The sequence below is a fragment of the Halichoerus grypus genome, chromosome 3 (assembly GCF_964656455.1).
Source record: "Halichoerus grypus chromosome 3, mHalGry1.hap1.1, whole genome shotgun sequence".
Taxonomy (NCBI): Eukaryota; Metazoa; Chordata; class Mammalia; order Carnivora; family Phocidae; genus Halichoerus; species Halichoerus grypus.
The window spans coordinates 21,512,285-21,533,662 of NC_135714.1; the positions used below are offsets into that span (position 1 = coordinate 21,512,285).

General features: G+C 36.3%; 1 protein-coding gene across 4 annotated transcripts in view; it reads left to right on the plus strand.

Annotated features, from left to right (window-relative positions):
- The window catches only part of STIM2 (stromal interaction molecule 2), a 144,275-nt gene that overhangs the window by 74,310 nt on the left and 48,587 nt on the right, over window positions 1-21,378 (plus strand). For all 4 annotated transcript variants that reach the window (XM_036099868.2, XM_036099865.2, XM_036099866.2 and 1 more), the window contains exon 3: window positions 11,494-11,608. In XM_036099868.2, coding sequence (XP_035955761.2) covers window positions 11,494-11,608 — 115 coding nt within the window. The remainder of the gene's footprint in view (window positions 1-11,493; window positions 11,609-21,378) is intronic.

A 21,378-nucleotide genomic window follows, 5' to 3' on the forward strand; every position in this document is an offset into this window, starting at 1 on the left:
TATAGCCTAGACTTCTTAATTTGGCATTTAAGACCTTTTATAGTCTGGTTATAATCTGTCCTTCTAGCCATTATCATTTACTCTGGAGCTTCTTGATGCACTCTTTACTCTCCCCAAACCGAACTGCTGACAGACTGCTCTTTGGACACATCCATATTCTCATGCCGGGAGAGGCCTTTCACTTATGATTTCTCTCATTCTCTTCCTGTTCCATTTTGCGTGTTAAACTGTATCTTATAAGATTAATTTTAAGGTTTAGCTGAAATGGAACTTTATCCATATAAAGCTTCCCTGTTTATTTTTGTGTTTTTTTCCCAATATTCTTCTAAGCCAGGGAAATCCCTTGCATTGCACTATGGTATTTGTTGCTTTCTAATTTAGCTTGACCCTATTTCCATTTCTTCTCCTCTCTGTCCGCCAACTCTGTGTTTTACCTGTCTCATATTAGTTACATAGCGTGTGTGGTGATAGAGGGAAATTGAACTCCTTCTGTAGGCTATAACTAGGAGACCCAGCAAGCCAGCATTCCTGGGATACCAGTATAGGAATATTTTCAGAGAAATGGGTTACAGGGGTTCCAGCAGCTAGGGGGCAGGAGGAGTGACGGCAGCCAGGCAGTCCAGCTTTGTGAAGGCTTTTGGCGCACCAGGGGCTGCATGCACACAGCCCACGCCTGCCCCGCCACCGTCATGCCCCAGAGGAAGGTCAGCTCCGCTGAGGGGGCAGTAAAGGAGGAGCCAAGGGAAGGATCAGCAAGGTTGTCAACTAAACCTGCTTCTGCAGAAACGGAAATGAATCCAAAAATGGCAGCAGGAAAGGATAAATCTTCAGATTAAAAAAGTGCAAATAAAAGGGAAAAGGGGTGCAAAGGGAAAACAGGCTGAAGTGGCTAACAAAGAAACAAGAGAAGACTTACCTACAGAAAACAGAGAAACTAGAAATGAGAGTTTGCCTCTGATACCACAGGAGAGAGAGGGAGGCCCAGTCTGATTAATATAGTATGCCATGTCTTATCGGTGGTCTCTGTCTCCCTTCTTAAACAATCCAAAGGAATATTTTTATCAAATGTTTTGTAAATGCAAGTTTTTTAGTAGCTCTAGAAACATTTTTAAGGAGAGAATCCCACCTTATCCCATTTTTTATGTGTACATGCTTTTTTTAAGAAGTGAAGTCATTTGCTTGGTATAGCCAGAAAATAGTGGGATATTGAGTATGGGAGGCTTTGGTTGTCTTGGATGTCAGCCTGACATTCCAAAGATGGGGTAGTTTTTATATCCCATAACACAGAGCATCCTAAATAGCAATTTGAAGTCAGTCGTGCATTTAATACATCTTGAACATTTTAAATTACTTCTGTTCTTCTGTTGCTTTTGGTAAAATTGTTTCCTCAGGAAAACCACTCCTTGATCTTGGGTCTCCCTGTCAGAATTTTGTACACTCTATAACATCTTTAGCTGTAGAAGTCCAGTTTTCCTAGTAACTTTGTTAATGTGCTGTGACAGATTAAAATTTGAGTATGTAGTATATATGATATTAAATTGTGAATTAGTGGGACTTAACTGTGTAACATCGTACAACATTTGAAGATAATAATACTTGATATCCTGTTAAGGAAAATTTACCTCCAAATTTTAAGCTGGAAAGTCACTGGAATAACTGCTTAGAAAAGAATCACAAGTACATGATTTTTTAGGTTTTTGGTACATACATGAAGAATTGTATACAAATTCAAATGTCTGTGTGCTAATCCCTAGAACAACCAATAAAATTCAATTATGACAGAACAAAACAACCAAAAAACACAAATAAAAGGGTTACAGTTACAACCCTGAGTCTCACCAATGGAAGTATTTTAAACTCTTCTACCCTGAAAAACCAAAAAATAATAAAAAGACATTTACAAAGTATAATATATGGCAAGTTAATGTAATCTCTTAGAGGTTGGCTTAATGATCATGAGAGATGAGCAGTACATTAGGAATAAATAATATCTTTTTTAATGAATAAAATTGTGCCCATAAAAGATAATGAGTTTCTTGAAATTCTTTTTTTACATTTTTTTATTTTATTTTATTTTATTAATTTTTTTTTTTTTTTTTAAGATTTTATGTATTAGAGAGAGAGAGAGCAAGCACAAGTAGGGGGAGAGACAGAGGGAGAGAGAAAGGGAGAAGCAGACTCTCTGCTGAGCAGGGAGCCCGATGTGGGACTTAATCCCAGGACCTCAGGATCATGACCTGAGCTGAAGACAAGATGCTTAACCGACTGAGCCATCCAGGCGCCCGAGTTTCTTGAAATCTTGATGATTTAAATATTTGAGGTATATTTTACCTTCTGAATTTACAATTCAGTGCAGAAATTTTAGCTATACAGTTTCATGAATTTTAACAAATGTATATACCCATGTATCTACCACCACAATTGTGATATAGAACATTTTGATCCTCAAATTTTGAAACTGTTATTTTCTTTTGTAGAAGACAGTGAAGAGAAATCTTTTGTGTTGCTATACAATCTATTAAGTATAATTGGTCAGTAATTTTCCTTTACCTTCCCATTGCTAGTTTATTTCCCATACTTTGTGGTTGTGTTTAAAATCTTATCCCAGGGCGCCTGGGTGGCTCAGTTGGTTAAGCGACTGCCTTCGGCTCAGGTCATGATCCTGGAGTCCCTGGATCGAGTCCCGCATCGGGCTCCCTGCTCGGCAGGGAGTCTGCTTCTCCCTCTGACCCTCCTGTCCCCCTCTCATGCTCGCTGTCTCTCTCTCTCAAATAAATAAATAAAATCTTAAAAAAAAAAATAAAATAAAATCTTATCCCAATGATGTCATAACTAACCAGAGATCTTAGGATTGGGGTAGGGAAGTTTTTCCTCTCTCCTTGTCAGAGGCCATATAAGGCCACTGGGGTTGCTCATCCACCTTCATTTATGGCTATAAACTATATATTCTCTCCTATTACTGTCGATTCACTGTTTGTGCCCCTACCAAAAGTGAATTCTTCCACCTGAGCACTCTACCTTCTCTCGTCTCCCCTTGGCAACTCTAGGGCAATGCTTCAGCAATTTTCCATTTTCTACTGGATCTTTCACAACTGATGCAAACCTGCCATTGTTTTCCCACCTCATAAACACAACAATAATGAAAACTTGTCCTGACTCTATTTCTCCCTTTGGTTATTGCCCAATTCCTTTCTCCTTCTCTTCCAATGAGCTCCCTCAAAAGGATTTGTGTACTATTTTTCTTATCTCTTTCTTTCTTGAACTCACTTAAGCTTTTGCCTTTGTTATTCCTTCAAAACTGTTCTTACTATGCTCAGATTTCCATCTGGTATTAGTTTCCTTCTGCTTACAGGGCTTTTAAAAACATTTCTGGCAGTACAGGACTTCCTGTGATAAACTCTTACTGTTTGTATGTCCGAAAAAGTTTTTATTTTGCCTTCATTTTTGGAAGATGTTTTTGCGGGGTAAGAATTGTAGGTTAACAGTTTTTTCTTTCATACTTTAAATATACTTCCTAAGTGGTCTCTGGATTGCATTTTTTGTCTGACAAAAATTCTGCTATCCTCCTTATCTCTGTTCCTCTGTACCTATTGTGTCTTTTTTTTTTTTTTAAGATTTTATTTATTTAATTAATTGACAGAGAGAGACAGCGAGAGAGGGAACACAAGCAGGGGGAGTGGGAGAGGGAGAGGGAGAAGCAGACCTCCTGCTGAGCAGGAAGCCCGATGCAGGGCTCGATCCCAGGACCCTGGGATCATGACCCGAGCCGAAGGCAGTCGCTTAACCAACTGAGCCACCAAGGTGCCCCCCTATTGTGTCTTTTATCTCCCCTCTCCTACCCAGTTGCTTTTAGATTACCCTCTTTATCCCTGGTTTTAAGCTATTTGATTATGATGTGTATTGGTGTAGTTTTCTTTGTGTTTCTGGTCTGAGCTATATTGATCTTCTGGGATCTGTGGGTTTATAGTTTTAATAAAATTTGAAAAATTTTGGCCATTATTTTTTCAAGTATATTTTTTTGTCACTCCCTCTTGGCTCCTTACGGGCTCCAATTACACTTATGTTAGGCTGCTTGAAGTTGTCCCACAGCTCACTATCTAATTTGGATAGTTTCTCATGCTTTTTGTATTTAAGTTTGCTGATATTTTAGTCTGTTATGTTTATTATTAATCTCATTTAGTGTATTTTTCATCTCAGTCATTGTAGTTTTAATGTTTAGAATTTTGATTTGGGTCTTTGAAAAAAATACTTCAGTCTTAAATGTCTCCATTAACATGTTCAGTATTTACTCTGGCTTCTTGAATATATAGAATATAGCTATAATAACTATTTTAATGTCTTTGTTTATAATTCTCTCATCATTGCCATTCTTGGATTGGTTTGATTGACTTTTCTCCTAGTTGTGGGTTGTTTTTTTCTATATCTCAGAGTACCTGGTAATTTTTCATTGGATGTCAGACATTGTGGATTTTACCTTGTTTGGGTACTGAGTATTTTGTATACATAGAAGTATTCTTAAGCTTTATTCTAGGGCAGGTTTAAGTTACATGGAAACAGTTTAATCCCCTTGGCTTGTATTTATAAGCTTTTGGGGGGGCAGAATCAATGTAGTTTCATCTGGGTTAGTATTCCTCAGTACTAGGGCAAAACCCTTCTTAATATTCTACCTGATGACCTACAAATTAGGAGATTTTCCATTCTGTCTTGTTGGAACAAGCACTATTCCCTGTCCTTTGTAATCTTCAAAGACTACTCTAAATTTTTTTTGTGTCTCTTTTCTTTGGCTTGCTGTGGCTTTCTTGCATGGATGGGGTGATAGTAGTCACTAAAGACTCAAGGTACCCTTTCTAGATAATCCAGTCTTCTTTCTCTGTCACTCACTCTTCTCTGGTACTTAGTACTGTAATCCCTACCCTCCTTAGTTCTCCCCCACTTCTGTCTTTTCAACTCAGGGGACTGTCAGTCTCTGCCTGGGTTCCCTCTTCCTGTGCTTTATCCTGGTAGTTCTCTTCAGGAATTAATTTAGGGCAGTCACAGGGCATACTTTGTTTTTGGTCTTCAGGGATCACTGTACTTTGTTGTCTTGATGTTCAATGTCTTGAAAACCATCGTTCCATATATTTTATCTGGTTTCTTAGTCGTTTTGGGGGAGGGTGGGTAAGGTAAACCTTGTATCTGTAACCTCTTCTTAGCTGGAAGTACAAGTTCTGACTTACTAAATTTTAGCCAGTAAAAAAACAGGAGATTTTTTTGTTACATCTTGAATGCTTAGTTATACTTAAAGTAAAATTCACATATTAATGTTAAATCTGAATGACTCACCTTATATGTTATTGTTGTTATGCTTGATGGATATAATTTTGACCTATGTGATCTCATGAGTATTGATCACCACAAGTTCATGGATGGCCAGAAGACATTTAAGTAGGTGTGTGTGTGTGTGTTCAGAGTTCTGGAAACTGAGACCAAAGCCTAATAGTAGATTTTGGCCAGAAACTAGGGCCAAATCTAGACTTTGGTATATCTCTACTTGCCACAATACCTACTTGTTTTTATAATAATAATAAACAATAACAAATAATAATAATAAAAGCAACAAATGTTCTCTATATGTTTATAAAACTATGTTCTTTTTTATATTTATAATTTTTTAAGATATTTTTTACCTTTTATTTTCCAAATGAGAACACAGAAGATGAGTCATTTGCCTCTGCCTTTGGACTTTTATTGTGGTGTTCTTAAGGACAGTATAGTTGTTTGTTTGTTTCTTTCTTTCTGTTTCCTTATTTATTATTGGATAGACTGATGGAATCGTAGGTAATTTTGTTAGAGATTTTTGGATTATAATCAGCAATAATCTTGAAGAGTAGTCATGATACAGGTTATGTATTGGTTCCTGTAAAACAAATGGCTGGCATACTTCAGCTCATAAATATATTGTGTTTTACAGGTCTTTGTAAACTAGTTGTTTGACTGTCACCTGTCATTTCTATTAACTGATCATTCAATTGAATTAGTGTCATAAATAATGGTTAAGTTCTCCACCTAGCTCATAAAAGGCTACAGTCTAGCTTAGATGGTGTTGAGAGTCATTGTGAGGCCACTTGAACTCTGAGCTGTTCTGAGAACAGAACAGAATCCTAAGGAGGTCATTGGTGCACTTATTGTGGGTAAACTGGGGATTGACTGATGGGTTTTGATGTTTGGAGGTTTAGGGAATGGGATTAAGGACTGATAACATCCTGTAGCTACTGGGCAAAAGTGTAAAGTTATGCTTGTGTTAAGGTGTAGAGACTGTCCAAATCAGCTTGAAGTTTTCTTTAGTATAGAATTTTAATGTTTGAAAAAATATTTGAATTTAGGATCTGAAGAATTTTTTCTCAGATGTTAAGTGATTTACCTTTTTCATTCTTAATTCCATGAAAACATATTCCCATTTGCCTGTGTTCTCTTACGTTTTTGTGTAGGTGTCATCATCCATCTTAGATGATAAGATCAAAGTTATTAAGACCAATATCTTAGTACTAGTCCGTATCTCTGCACTGTTACAGCATTTTGTGTGGCAGGTATCAAGCAAGATTTGATATTACTACACTTAGATCAGTGATTATCAGTGGTGTTCTGTGGTACCTCAGAGTTATCTTCTGCCACTTCAAGAAATGATATAGAGTGTGCATAACAAGGCAAAGATTTAACTCGTTATTTTAAAAAATAAATGATTTACATGAAATAGCTGACATTGTTGAGTGTTTACTATATACCAAGCACTGTTTTTTACATTTCATGTGTAATAAGTCACTTTTGATATATGACTGTTATTACCATTTTGCTCATGAGAAAACTGAAGCACAGAGGGGAAAGTAGCTTACTAAGGTCATATAGCAAATAATACATTTGAGATATTCATGGTCTGAAGATTGAATCTGTGCTTTCCCCCACTATGCTCAGTTTTGGGATGAAGATACATGGCAATTCATGCTTTACTAGCATGGTATCATTTCTAAGAATTTGGGAATCAGTGCATTTTTCAGAACATCCAGGTTAGGATAGCAGTGAAGGACTTAAACTTTGGAATTCTGTAAAATTTACTTCCAGTATTTGGTTTCCTTAAATAACTTAAATAACTCTATCAAATCGAATCAATTGTCAACCCTCCTTTTTCATCTGTACAAGTGTGGGTAACAGTAGTCCTTTCTGGTTATGCATTCTTTCCCCTGAGACATTATACTAAGCTATTTTAGTAGTATTTTCAAGACAGGAAGACCCTGCAGTTTTTTTCCAGGAACGTATTTGCTTTAACTGACTCACCTATCAGACCTTGGACACTGTTGTTTTGATGACAAGTGTCTTTTGGGAAAATCTCTGCTTACATAGTCAGTGAAAAGGTTGTGGTTCTCCTCTTCATTTCTGTGTTATGTATTTTGTTTCAGAATGTCTGAAATGGTAGTTTTAAGAGTATTGGGAAATTGTAGCTTTATAAATGTCTGATATTTTCCAAGATGTGTATTAACCTACCAGTCTAGTCAGGGTGAAACTAATTTATTCAGGCTTTAAACTTCAAGAGCAATAACAACTCAAATTATTTTTATTGTCTAACACTTCTGTGTACTAAGCATGAATTTTTAATTTAATCTTTTTCATAACCATATGTAGTGGGTAATTTTATTTTCCTCACTGTACAAAGGAGAAATATGAGGCTAAAAAGAATACAAGTAGTGGAATTAGATTTTGAATATAGTCTGTCACACTCCAGAGTCTGAGTGCTTAACTGTGATGATAAATCACCTCTCCTTGGCTATTGAGATCTTAAAATTGTATAATTAAAAATAAAAGGGGAGATACCTATGTATCATTGTTATGTCATGGAAATCAGGACAAGAATTGTGTGCCCCAGGCCTCCTGAGGAACTGAAACGGGAAGTCCTCAAGAATCGAGGCAGTTCCTGGTGCCATTTCTTGCTCTCTCTGTTCTCTTTCATTATTTTCTTTCTCTACGTTTTGGCTTCCTCTGTACATGGTTTATCTTGTCTGGTCATAAAATGGTACCTTCAACACCATTTTCCTTATTACCTTAAAAATCCAGAGCCATCACCAAGTGATCCAGCCTTTTATGGTCTGAATTGCATTTCCTAGTGAAATAGAATCCTTTCATCCTGGTCATTCTCTGGATTGTTTTCTTCTGGGTCAAGTGTCCATCCTTTAGTCACATAGCTGTGGCAGTGGGTGATAGGTTGAGGAGGGATGACTGAACACATTCAGAGAACTACCCTTATGTTGGTAGGGTAGGAGGTATAGGCTGAAAAGAGCCCTCAAATATGTCTGTACTAGCATGTGTCAGATTTTATTAAGCACTGTAATAAAAATAACACAAATACAAAATATAAATGCAAATATAAAAATAAAAGAAAAAATACATAGCATCAAAAATATAAAGTATAAATACAAAATGCAAATAATATATATGTTAAAGATACAGGGAACTGAAATCAGCTTATCATCTAAAAGCTAACTTCCTGAACTGGATATGTAGATTCCATAATGGTTTTAGAAGAATGTATTTAAAAGAATCATCTGCGTGAATGTTTTTGAGAAGAATATTCAGTAGTCATTTATTTGAGTACTTCTGTATTTGTATTATCAATTCAGCCTTTCCTATAGTAGGTATAATTAGGTACATAATTGGACATGTTTACCATGTTATTTGCAGTACATTATTTAAAGATTTACCTTATAGAATTTCAGATTCTGTTTTCCGATTTAATTCACAGATTTCAACAAGAAAGAAGTATTTGTCATTTTCTCATGCATTTTCAATTGTTGGTGACTGCTTTTAAAATTTCTATATTAGCCTTGCCTCAGTTTTATAATTTTCAGCTTTCTGTGAAGTTTTAGAAAAGTCTGAACAGTCAAAATGATCTGTAGGAAACGTACGGGAGAGAGGGTTTAATGGAAGCTGATGAGTTTTAGTGCATTTGGTTCAGTTAAAATTTTTCCAACTTCGTTTCAACATAAAATAATTCTAGTGCTTTCTAGTCACATTTGTGATCAAAATGTTGAAGATGTAGGAGATACAGAATACACTTCAATGTGGTTTGTTATGAATTGTGTTGTCCTGGGGTCATGTTTTAAAACAGAAGCATGTATTAATTTTTAAATGATAATTTCAGGGAAAATACAATTCTGTGCGTTTACTCAGTTTTGACCCAACATTTTTGGGAGCCAGATAATTCTTTTACATTAAGTGAACTATAGATAATCTTCCTGAGCTTTTTTTTTTTTTTTTAATTGCCTTTTTCTGATATCTTAATTCTTTGATTTTGTTCATCACGTATTTTGGCAGATACCTATATACTCGTCCTAGGCTTACTGAAATAGTTCAGTAGCTAGAATGCCTCATCTAGCCTATATATGGAAATCAGCTCTATTTTCTGAAATACATTGATCCTAAAGCCACAGAACTCTACTTTTAGGTTCTTTGTGTTCATGGGGTGAAGAGAATTTCCTAGGACTTTTTTTTCCCCTCATGTATCACATATATGAAACAGTTGCCATTTGTTCCAACTGACTGGACCATTTCCAAGGCAGGCTTCCTCCCTGCTTTTTTTGTCATCATGCTTTTCATTCTAGAGTTTCTCTCTAGCTCTTGAACCTTTTCCAAGCTAGGGGCAATTTCTGAACATCTCAGTGACAGTGATTTTTCCAGGTATATCTACTGCATTCTGAAGGTATCAGGAAGAACAACGAGGAATTGGCAGAAATAGGAAATTAGAAAAATATGAAATAGGAGTTGGAGCAATGAGGCAGGTCCCTTTAAAAATAACTTGAAAAGGGTACTTAGAAGAACAGAGTGAGGCACTAGTTAGAACAGCAAAATTAATAAGCACTAGAATAGACCTAGGTAATTGCTTTTCAAAGTATCTATGGTGAAGGACCAGAATTTTCATTTCCAATTCATTATAGATGGGGCCTGCACGGTAAGTACATTTATCACATGCTTGGGTCAGATTCTTTGAAAATGTCTAATTACTATAAAGGTTTCTAAATGGCTTCTCTCTGTTTTTATATGTATTGTAGACAGGTATCAGTTTCCTGACCAACGCCAGTCTCATGACATGTTGAGTAGTGTTGATCCTAAAATGTTTCTTCATTTTGTAGCCGAGGTTATTAAATCTCAGGAAAGTGAAATGATTTCTCAATATTTAACCTAAATATTAGGTTAAAAACTTCTTTTTTTAGTTTTAGCAGAAAATGACACAAAAGCAAAATTTGGCTTTTGTCTGAAAATGATGTTCATTGTCAGTATATAAAAGTCAGAAAAATATGCCTTGGGAGCTATAGGGGATATTCACTTTCTGCATTATGGATTTCTGAAATAATCTTTTGTATGATCTTATATTTTTGAAAAAAATCAATAAAGATATCAAGTAAAATAATACCAAAACAGGAAAAATCAGAAATGAGATAGAAAAAGCATAATAATTTAAAAAACTATTTCGTTTATATAATTAGAGTAATGAGTTTATATGGGAAAAGTGTCAAAAGATCAGGCTGAAAAGATTGTCGGGGATAGGATTGGAAAATGGTATGTAAGCCATAAAAGGAGTTTGCTTCTCCTTCTCCCGAATAAAAAGCAAATGCCTTTTTTTTGGGAGACAGTGGGGAGCAACTGAAGGATTTTCTATAATGAATACAGAGCAGGTTAGTTTTTAGCAAAGAAAATATTAGTGTATTTTCTCTCTATATTTTAAAGTAAGATTAATAGAGATCTACTTCAGTTTTATAAAATGCTTTAGTTCTGAACACTGCAGTCAGATGCCTCTCAACTATAAGTAATAGCTTCATATGTAGGAGAACACAGAAATATGAGGCAGTAATTGAGATTAGTATTTATTATGTTTTGAAACACCCCTGTCACTAAGTATTTGGTAAAAATGCATAATATATTATATATAATATATATGAGGCAGTAATTGAAATTAGTATTTACTGTGTTTTGAAACACCCCTGTCACTAAGTATTTGGTAAAAATGCACTATGTATATAATATATATATATAATAATATGCTGTTGAGCATAATATACTTAGCTCTGCTATTTGTTATTTTTTCAACCTTGGGCAAATTATTTTACTTCTTTGGGTCTTGGTTTTCTCATCTATAAAATGGGGATACATAATATAGTATTATCATGAAGTTAAATGAGTGTGTGTGTGTGTGTGAGAGAGAGAGAGTGAATAGACATACTATAATGTAGGATAGTACCTGGTAAATAATGAGCATTAAGTAAGTACTTTTGTTGTTGTTATGATTAGTAGTAGAAGACATTTTATTAAATATTTTACAAAAATGTAAGTATAATGTGAGTATAAAATACCAAAAATGTACCAGTTGTTATCTGAAAATTGCCACCTACTGGATTTCAAAATTTTGTTTCTGAGTGTACAGAGATTATAAAATCGTGAATTTAAATTTACTTAATGTTTTCTCTTTTATAGTTTATCAGAGAAGATATGAAATATAAAGATGCTACTAATAAACACAGTCATCTGCACAGAGAAGATAAGCATATAACTGTTGAGGATTTATGGAAACGGTGGAAAACATCAGAAGGTAAGACTATTTTAGTGAACTGAATCCTTCACCTGCTCTTCTGCCCTGCTTAACCATTGTTAACTCACTAACTGCAAATGATTTTATGACAAAAATCAAAATAACATTTTCTGTGAGGATATTTATATTTTGGTAAATAATTTTTCCACTTTTGATTTTGAAAAATGATTTTTATCTTACAATTCATTAAGGGTCAGCCTTTTTTCAGATAATTTGATACCTTATACTAGAATAAATAAGATCATGCATGTCTGAGAGCTTAAAGTTGTGGAGTATTGCTTCAGCTGTTAAGTGACATTATTATAAAACGTTTATCTAATAAACATGGATCCCAAAGTTGTTATTTTAGTTACTGAGAACAGTTCCTAAAGTCTTTAGAAGGCACAGAACTTTTAAGCTTTTCCTGAAATAAATTATGAAGTCTTCTAAGAGTTGCATGATAAAGTTCTGTGATTTATATTTTACTACTTTTCTGCCCTTAGATCCTCAAGCTGTCTCATGGACAGCAATTGTTTAAGGCGGGAAAAATGTATGACCTAAACCTCAACTTGATCCCTAATACTAGAAAGCTACTAAAGTTTAAAAAGAAAAAAAAAAAAGGAAGTCCATTAAGCTTATTCTTCTTCTTATTTTTATTTTATTTTTGAGTGACAGAGTCAACCAAAATGTCATTTTCCTAACGTTTTTGTGTTTCTATTCTTTTGCCAAACATTTACGTTGTATATATTTTCCTCTGCAAGTTTGAATAATGAAAGGAAAGGAGGAGGAAGGTGGGACAGACTACTGCATAGGAGGATAAAGACATAAAGTTTACTAGACTGGCTGTGGTAACATTTGGAAATGGGAAAATATAGAAAGCTATCCCATCAATGCTCAGTATTTTTATTAGTGTACAAGAAGGTTGATAGTTTGCTTACATTTTTGTTTTCACTTTTTAAAAGAGGCATCTGTTAAAATACACTGGGAAGAAGAAAAAGAAGGAAAATATATCACTGACTTAAATGAAAGATACATACACTTAAAAATCTCTCTCTCCATTTCCCTGCCCCATACGATTTTTAAGTAATAGGAATTTGGGTAGTACTAGGAATGAAAGAATATAAATTTCATGGGGGAGAAATTGCTAGAATGGTGGAAAACTCAGAAAAACTTAATCTGCTTACAGGTATGCCTTAGATATATTGTACACACCACCACAATAAGCCAAATATTGCAGTAAAGTGAGTCAAATGAGTTTTTTGGTTTCCCGGTGTGTATAAAAGTTATGTTTATGCTATACTGTATTCTATGAAGTGTGCGATAGTATTACGTCTAAAAAAACAATGTACTTGGGATGCCTGGGTGGCTCAGTCGGTTGAGTGTCTGCCTTCAGCTCAGGTCATGATCCCAGGGTCCTGGGATTGAGTCCCTCATCGGGCTCCTTGCTCGGCGGGGAGCCTGCTTCTCCCTCTGCCTCTGCCTCTCTCTCTCTCTGTCTCTCGTGAATAAATAAATAAATTCTTTAAAAAATAAAAAAACAATGTACATACCTTTGTATGCATTTGTAAAATACTTTATTGCTGAAAAGTGCTAATCATCCTCTGAGCTTTCAGCAAGTTGTAATTTTTCTGCTGGTGGAGGTCTTGCCTCAGTGTTGGTGGCTGCTGGCTGAACAGTGTCCTGCTTGCTGAAGGTTGGGGTGGCTATGGCAAGTCCTTAAAGTACAACAACAGTGAGGTTTGCCACATTGATTGACTCTTCATTTCATGAACAGTTTAGTTTCTCTGTAGCGTGCAATGCTGTTTGATAGCATTTTACATAAAGGAGAACTTTTTTCATAATTGCAAAACCAGGTTTTATGTAATACTCTAAATCCTTTGTTGTCATTTCAACAATCTTTGCAGCGTTTTTACCAAGAGTAGATTCCGTCTCAGGAAACCAGTTTCTTTTTGGTCATCCGTAAGAGACGACTCCTCATCCGTTCAAGTTTGATCATGAAATTGTAACAGTTCAGTCCCATTTTCATGCTGCACATCTCATTCTAGTTCTCTTGCTGTTTACACCACATCTACAGTCACCTTCTCCACTGAAGCCTTGAATCCCTCAACATCATCCATGAGGGTTGGAATCACCTTCTTCCACACTCTTGTGAATGTTGATATCTTGCCTTCTTTCCATGAATCACGAATGTTCTTAATGGCATTTAGAGTAGTGAATCCTTTCCAGAAGGTTTTTAATTTACTTCCCCAGATCCATCAGAGGAATCACTATCTATGGCAGCTATAGCCTTATAAAATGTATTTCTTAAATAATAAAACTTGAAAGTAGAATTATTCCTTGATTCATGGGCCATCAAATGGATGTTGTGTTAGCAGGCATGAAAACAACATTAATCTCGTTGTATGTCTCCATCAGAGCTCTTGGGTGACCAGGTGCATTGCTGGCGAGCAGTAATATTTTGAAAGGAATCTTTTTTTTTTTTTTCCTGAGCAGCAGGTCTCAACAGTGGGCTTAAAATATTCAGTAAACTATGTTGTAAACAGATGTGTTGTCATCAAGACTTTGTTGTTCCCTTTATAGAGTACAGGCATGGTAGATTTAGCATCATTCTTCAGGGCCCTAGGATTTTCATAATGGTAAATGAACATTGCCTTCAACTTAAAGTCACCACCTTCATTAGCCCCTAACGAAAGAGTCAGCCTGTTCTTTGGAGCTTTGAAACCAGGCATTGATTTCTCTTCTCTAGCTGCAAAAGTCCCAGATGGCATCTTCCAACATAAGGCTGTTTTGTCTACATTGAATATCTGTTGTTGAGTGTAGCCACCTTTGTTACTTAGCTTCTGGAGAACTTGCTGCACCTTCGACATCAGCACTTGCTGCTTCACCTTGTACTTTTCTGTTATGGAGACGGCTTCTTTTCTTAAACCTCATGAACCAACCTGTGTAGCTTCTGACTTTCCTTCTGCAGCTTCCTCACCTCAGTCTTCATAGCACTGAAGAGAATTAGGGTCTTACTCTAGATTAGGCTTAAGGGAACATGGTGGCTGGTTTGATATCTGTGAAGTGCAATAAAAAGAAGTGCAATCAAACAAGGTATGCCTGTGTATGAAGTCTCTCTGCAGTATGGAGGCATTACTAAAGGAATTAGAGATCCATTAAAGCGTCAGTTGCTACTAGTATATTTTAGATTTTGGATATGCGATAAGTTGAGTGGAACCCACTTAACCCACTGTGCTTGAATGAAGGAAGAAGGACTTGACCACTTGTTACCACCCATGGTGCTTCCACCCTGGTTCAGCTCCCATCTCTTGCCTAGGTAACTGCAGCAGCTGCCTCATGGTCTCGCTGTGTCTGCTTGTGCTCTGCTGCATTCTGGGCTTCACTTAGCAGAATGATCTATTTAAAATATAAATCATATTTGCTCCCTGCCCTGTGGTGGCTCAGAGTAAAAGCTAAAGTCTTTACAAAGGCCTGTAAGCCTCTCCATGATCTGTCCTCCCCTCCTGCCTCTTCTCTTCCTGTCGTGTGCCACTGGTCTGTCTCACTCACGGTGCTCTATCCCAGCTGGACTCCCTGCTGTTCCACAACTGCAGGACCTCAGATGTCCTTATGGACCCTCCGTGAGGCCCACCCTCACTATTCTAGTTCAGATCACAGATCACACTCCTCTCTCCCCGCTTTTACCTTTGTTTTTGTGACACTCCTGTCTTTCTTAGCTTCACATTTTCTTTTTCCCGTATCATGTGTCATCTTCTAAGATATCGTATAATTGACTTACTCATTATGTTGGTCTCCTTTCTCTCTCCTGCCTCTGAGAATGTCAGCCTCAGAGAGCAGGGGTTCTTTGTTTATTTTGTTTATTAATGTATCCTAAATCTATCGGGACTCTGTCCTTAAACCCGGTTTTGGTTTCTGATCCTAGGAAGTCTGGTGAGATCTTTTGTGATCTGTGAGCATGTTTTGTTTTGTTTTATTTTGTGAGTTAAGGCCTTTCCAAGTTGGGTAGCCTCTTAAATCTCTTTTTTTTCCCTGGGCTTTCACCTTAATTTCCACCCCCTAAGATTTTGCCATTATGATGGTAAAATTTCCCTGAGTCACCGAAGAGTTGGCCTAAATTACAAACCATATGCTTCTTTTTCTCCAAACCCCAGTCTCTCACATGTGTACTCCCTCCTAGGGGAGTAGTATGTGGGAGGGGTAGTCTTAAGGCCCCTCCTAGGGGAGTAGTATGTGGGAGGGGTAGTCTTAAGGCTCCTACTAACACAGCTGCATGGGAAGAGAGGGAAATGAGCCTTGGGCCTCGAGTGAAACCTCCCCTAGATGCTTTATAGTGACCTAATTGATTTTCTCAATACGCGTGACACATTTATTAACGGTCATGTAAAGACGGGGTGTTGTTGCTAATCAGTGGTTTTTACATCAGAGCCTCACAAACCTCAGGTGTCCTGGAGATACCTCAGGGACAGGCATGCTGGGTGTGCAGGATTCTGCTTTTCTCTGCGTATCGTGTTTCTGTTTAAGAATTTTGTTAGGAAACAAAAAGTGATTCCTCTGAAAAGGTTTGGAAACTGCTGGTATAGAGATCAGAATGTGTCTCTAGCAATAATATGTAATTCAAGGTTGTTTAGTTGAATATAATACACACACACACTGGTGTGCGTGCATGTCTGCATACACGTACAAACATACACAGTCATACTGTGCCCATGGTGTGGCACAATGACACTGTGTCATTGTGTCTCCAACGCCTAGATCAGTGCCCTATTTACTTTGATATTCAGTAAATATTTGTTGAATGAATGCATGTATCATACCTGATGAGCAGTGGCTACTCAGTAATTCAGTTCACCCAATACTTCTGAGTACAGGCATTTCTGTGACCAGGAGATACATGCATTCTTGAAAAGGTTATGTTTTGTAAAATTATGAACTTAAAAGTTACAGAGTTTATGAGAAAAATGGCGTTGAAGCAGGCTACTCAGAACCTATGCAACTTTGTAACCAATGCACTAATAGTACTAATAAAAATACTAGCACAAGTTCAAAAGGTGTGTTGAATTCCTAATCAGTCAATACAGTAGTGAGTATAGGCCTTTACAAGTAGGCCAAGATAACTTCATGGAGGGAGGTGTTAGGGTTGAGGTTGCTAAATTATGCAGACAAAGGCAGAGCCCACGAATTTGAGAAGTGAGCCACAAGCTTTGCTGACACAGGCCGTGGCCAGATTGGACTGAGAGGAAGGAGTGTGAGCAGACAGTATGTTCATAGCCTGGACATTGGCCATTCTGTTTTGCCGTTCTGGATACTTTGCATCCGTTTGCTGTTACTTGGAGGTATAAAATGATAACATGTGAGGAAAAGTCAGACTTGAAATGATAGACTTTTATATTTTCTTGACATGATTCTTGTTTACCAGTTGCACATAAGCTAATTTGTGACACAGAAGCACCTGTAGCAGAACAGGTTGTATCTATGATGTACTAACGAGGCATTGGATGCCAGGTATTCATGATGAATGAAATGTATCTCTGAGCTATGAGGTGTAAATAGCTGAGTGGGAAAGACAAGTAATTGCAATAAATGGTGATGTGTATCGTAATAGGAGTAAGTATAGGATATGGAGGTAGCTCACTGGAAGGAGTAATTAACTCTCTAGTAGGATTATACATGGAAGGTGGTGTTTGTGAAAGGCTGTGAAGGTTGACCAGGAGTTCTGGGAAGGGATGAGGAGGTGGACCATAAATGGTGGCCCCTCAGGGCTCTTTCAGGTACCTGAAATTTGCTGGAAGTGGAAGTGGCATGCTATAGGAAGTATGTGGGCTTTAAAGCTATACAAATTTAAATCCCAGTCCTTCTGTTTATGAGCATTAAGACATTGGGCACATTTTAAAATTCACTTATAAAATGCAGTTTTTATGTGATATAAATGAGTAATGTAGTAAAAGTGCTTGGCATAATTTCTGGCATCATCTGGTAGGCACTTAGTAAATGTTGACTTGTCCTTGTAATGATGCTGAGTAAACTAAAATGTTCCACTGTACTGGAAGTTTTATAACGTTTTTGATTGAGTCTCATAATATTCATAAATAAAATGAGCAGATATACTAGGCTAAATACATTGTAGTATACAATTCTCTGGAGGGTGAAATGGACCTAAGATCTTTATGGAGTTGTCAACTGGGGAAAAGTAAAATTGTATTATGCCAAAATTGATCCTGATCTCACATAGAAAAATTTCAGTGTCACCTGAATGTACTTTTTTTGCTTGTGTGGAGAATGCCTGGTCAGTTTGTACATGGCAGCAGTCCAATGCAAATGAAAACCATTTTAAAAAACTAGTGTTAGATTTCAGATAGATTTTGATAAACTGGATACGTTGTTAGAATTACTGAATGCAGTTAAAGAGTAGCCAGATACCTGATGAAGGAAAAGGTAGGTAGAAAATTATTGCTTATATATAAATTTTAAGCATTATAATAGATAAAAAACTGATTAAGTAATGTACTGTTTTTAAAAATGGTAGCTCATTGGGTTAAATAGGTATTATAACATGTGACAACCATGAGGTAATCTTTCCATCCTGTTCAGCATGGGTCTTATCTTACCTAAGGTCACTGTATAATTTTGGGCTTTACAAATTGAATAGACATTTGGAAATTTTGCAGAAGGTTTAATTTAATTAAAATTTTTTTTTTTGGATTAGAAATTTAAAGGAACTGAAATTGTCTGAGAGAAGAGATGTAGGCATTTAAATAATGGTTGTTTTCAAGTGTATATAAATCCTAGCTAGAGAGAAATGATCAAGAGTATTTTCTTTCTGTTTGGAAAACAAAAATGTAAATGTGACATAAAAGGATTTGTAAAGGAAAAAGATTCCTTACCTTGGATGTTAAAGTTATAAAAGTAAGGAGGATTATAAATATTTCCTTTACATAGATCCTTGATATTCATAAGGATATTCTTCTGGGTATGGAAGTATACGTGGATCTCTACATGCTGATAAAAATGGACCAGTTTTTTAGGTGTATGTTGTTGGTTACAGTGAGATTGGAATGAAAAAAAATGTAAGGATATCTGTGCATATTGTTTAGCATTATCAGAAGAGTAAAGATACAGACCTTGCACATTAGAAGGTGTCATTATCTTTGTGGCATCCATTTATACAATATTTATTTGTATATTTACAGTATGCATAGGATTCACTGTGGTAGAGCACGAAGTGTGAGAGAAGGCCTTTCTCTTCAAGGGCCTTTCGGTATTGTTACATGTGCACACATGAAATATTAAATAACAATTAATGAAGGCGTGATTAAATACTAGGTAAGTGGTACTATTTTAAGAGATTAAGGAAATGGACAGATTTGTTATGAGGAAGTCTTCATTAGGGAGATAACTTCAGCAGGATTTTGAAAGACATAAAATGTTCTTAGAAATAATAAAGATAGAGAGCAATATACAAGTTATCACATTAAAATGAGTAAATGAATATGTGTAATTCCAGACTTAAATTCTAAACCCTCAAATAAGCACAATTTATAAATCAGAAATATAATAATTTTTTTAGTTTTAGTCTATAAATCACCATTTTAATATTTGTCTTTTGCTATTAGATGTAATACTTAACCTTTTTGTGTCTTAGTTTTGTCATCTGCTAAATGGGGGTAAAAATTGTGTATCACATCAAATTGTTGAGGATGAAATGAGTTTGTACATCTGCAGTGCTTAGAACAGCGCCTAGCACATAGCAAGTGCTTGATGACCATCCCTTGTTACCACTGATTTTATAAGATGGATGTGAACATGGTGCATGTGGGGATTTGGAGACTGATGCAGTTGGAAGAGGCATCTGAATTGGGGAATAGTAGAAAATAGGTCAGTCAGAGGGAAACCAGACTAGTGAGCCTTGATGTTTATACCTGCTGAGCTGCTCCAGGAGTGGTGAGGAAGATTCTGCTCGTAAACCAGTGCTTACCAGTTGGCGGTGGTGCGTGTAGCTGTGTATTAAGGAAGCCTGGTCTGTGTCTGGTCTCAGTAGCAAAGAAGGATGTTATTGTAGAAATTAGTGGTGAGCACCATTTACTGTGTCTGTGGGAGGTGGTAGTGTATCTTAGCATTTTTATCATTATCGCACTAAATATTAGGAACTATTACAGCTTCTTGTTTTGGAAAGCCTTATAATATAGAACAGTTAAGGAAGATGAATTCACTTAGGAAGACTAGCTTTGAGTTTAATATAATGTGTAATTCTGAGAAGTGTTTTAAAGGAAGACTTGAATCAACTTTTTCCTTTTGTCCAGAATGAATTCCATTTTTTTTTTCTTCCTTGTGATTTTAGATCCTTTGGGCTTGAGGAGAATCATTTAACGGATTCGTACAGGGCACATATTTTAGTAAATGTATTTATTATGAGCAAGGCATTGTCCTAGTTATGGAAGATACATAGATGAAGAATATGTTTTCCGTCCTCCACCTGTCTGTAGTCTGTTACTGGAGAAAGGTCTGTTAACACGTAATTAAAGGATGTGGTATGATCTAGCGTCAAGGTCTGTGTTAGGCACTGTGGGATGGGAGAATAGGAAGTATGCTGGTCTGCCAGAGGGCAGGTGAGGCCAGAGGGTTAGTTGCATGAAGGGACATTTATTTACCTCTCATCTCTCCCCACCCCTTCATTGGGAGGCACTCTGCTGGAGTAATTGCTTTCAAGATATTTGTAGTTAATACAGCACATTTTAAAAACACAGGGCTCTTAATATGCCTCAAATGCTGGTGCTATTAACTCAGGTTTTTAGCACTTTTCAGGTTTTATATGATACTTTTGGTTTCAGGAGAAGCTGTTCTTAGCTGTCGATAGAGGTACTGGGTTTTCATTGTCTTTGGAAAGCAGTCTATACAAGGGACGGCCTGTTCCTGAGGTAGAGTCTAGTTTCAAAATGACAAATGTCATTATTTGTACTACTAACAAAAGTCTTTTGTAGTCATAGTTTCTTGTATGTGGAGAATAGGCAACACAGACATACTGCCCATTTACTCTATCAACCAACTTTTAAGTGTGCTTAACATGGATTTTTGTTAGAGGAGTAGCATGAATATTACTTGATCAGTTTGCAAAACACTGTTCTGTATTAATCAGAATTGATTTTTGTACTTTGCATAAAGTGTGTCCTTTTTAGAATAATCAAATAGCTTTCTTCTTTGATAAAATTATCTACATAATTCAGAGCACTCACAATAAGTTTCTAATCTTATTTAATCATTATCTTATGTCAGCATTTCAATCTCCCTGTTTCCTTCATTTCATATCTATTTATTGGGGTTAACCACTTTGGTGTTTATTATTTTCATTTTCTTCTTTCCTGTTTCTCTTTTATTGTTGACCCTTTTCCTCTTTTACTTCAGGATACTTTTAGAGATTTAGGGTCATTGTGTATACTGATTTGCTAGGATTAGTTGTGCCTTTTTAATCTGTGGAAGATACTTCACTTTGAAACAGCTGTGTCTTTTATACTTTTTTTGATTTTATTCTGAAATAGAGAGCACCTCTCAGAATAGGATGCAGAGACCAGTTGCCTATCACATCCCTCTGTACTTTGGGTTCTAGAAATTTGACAGTTTCTGTTCTTTGGGAACTCATGAAATAGATATGTTGCGAGCCTCATTTTTTCTCAAATAACAAATTTTCCAGTATGTAATTCATCATATGATGAAAGTTTTCTTGTAATTTAAGGAAGTACAATTCTAAAATTGTTTGTAAATTTGCCTTATTATGGTTTTCTGTGCACCTGAATTATTCT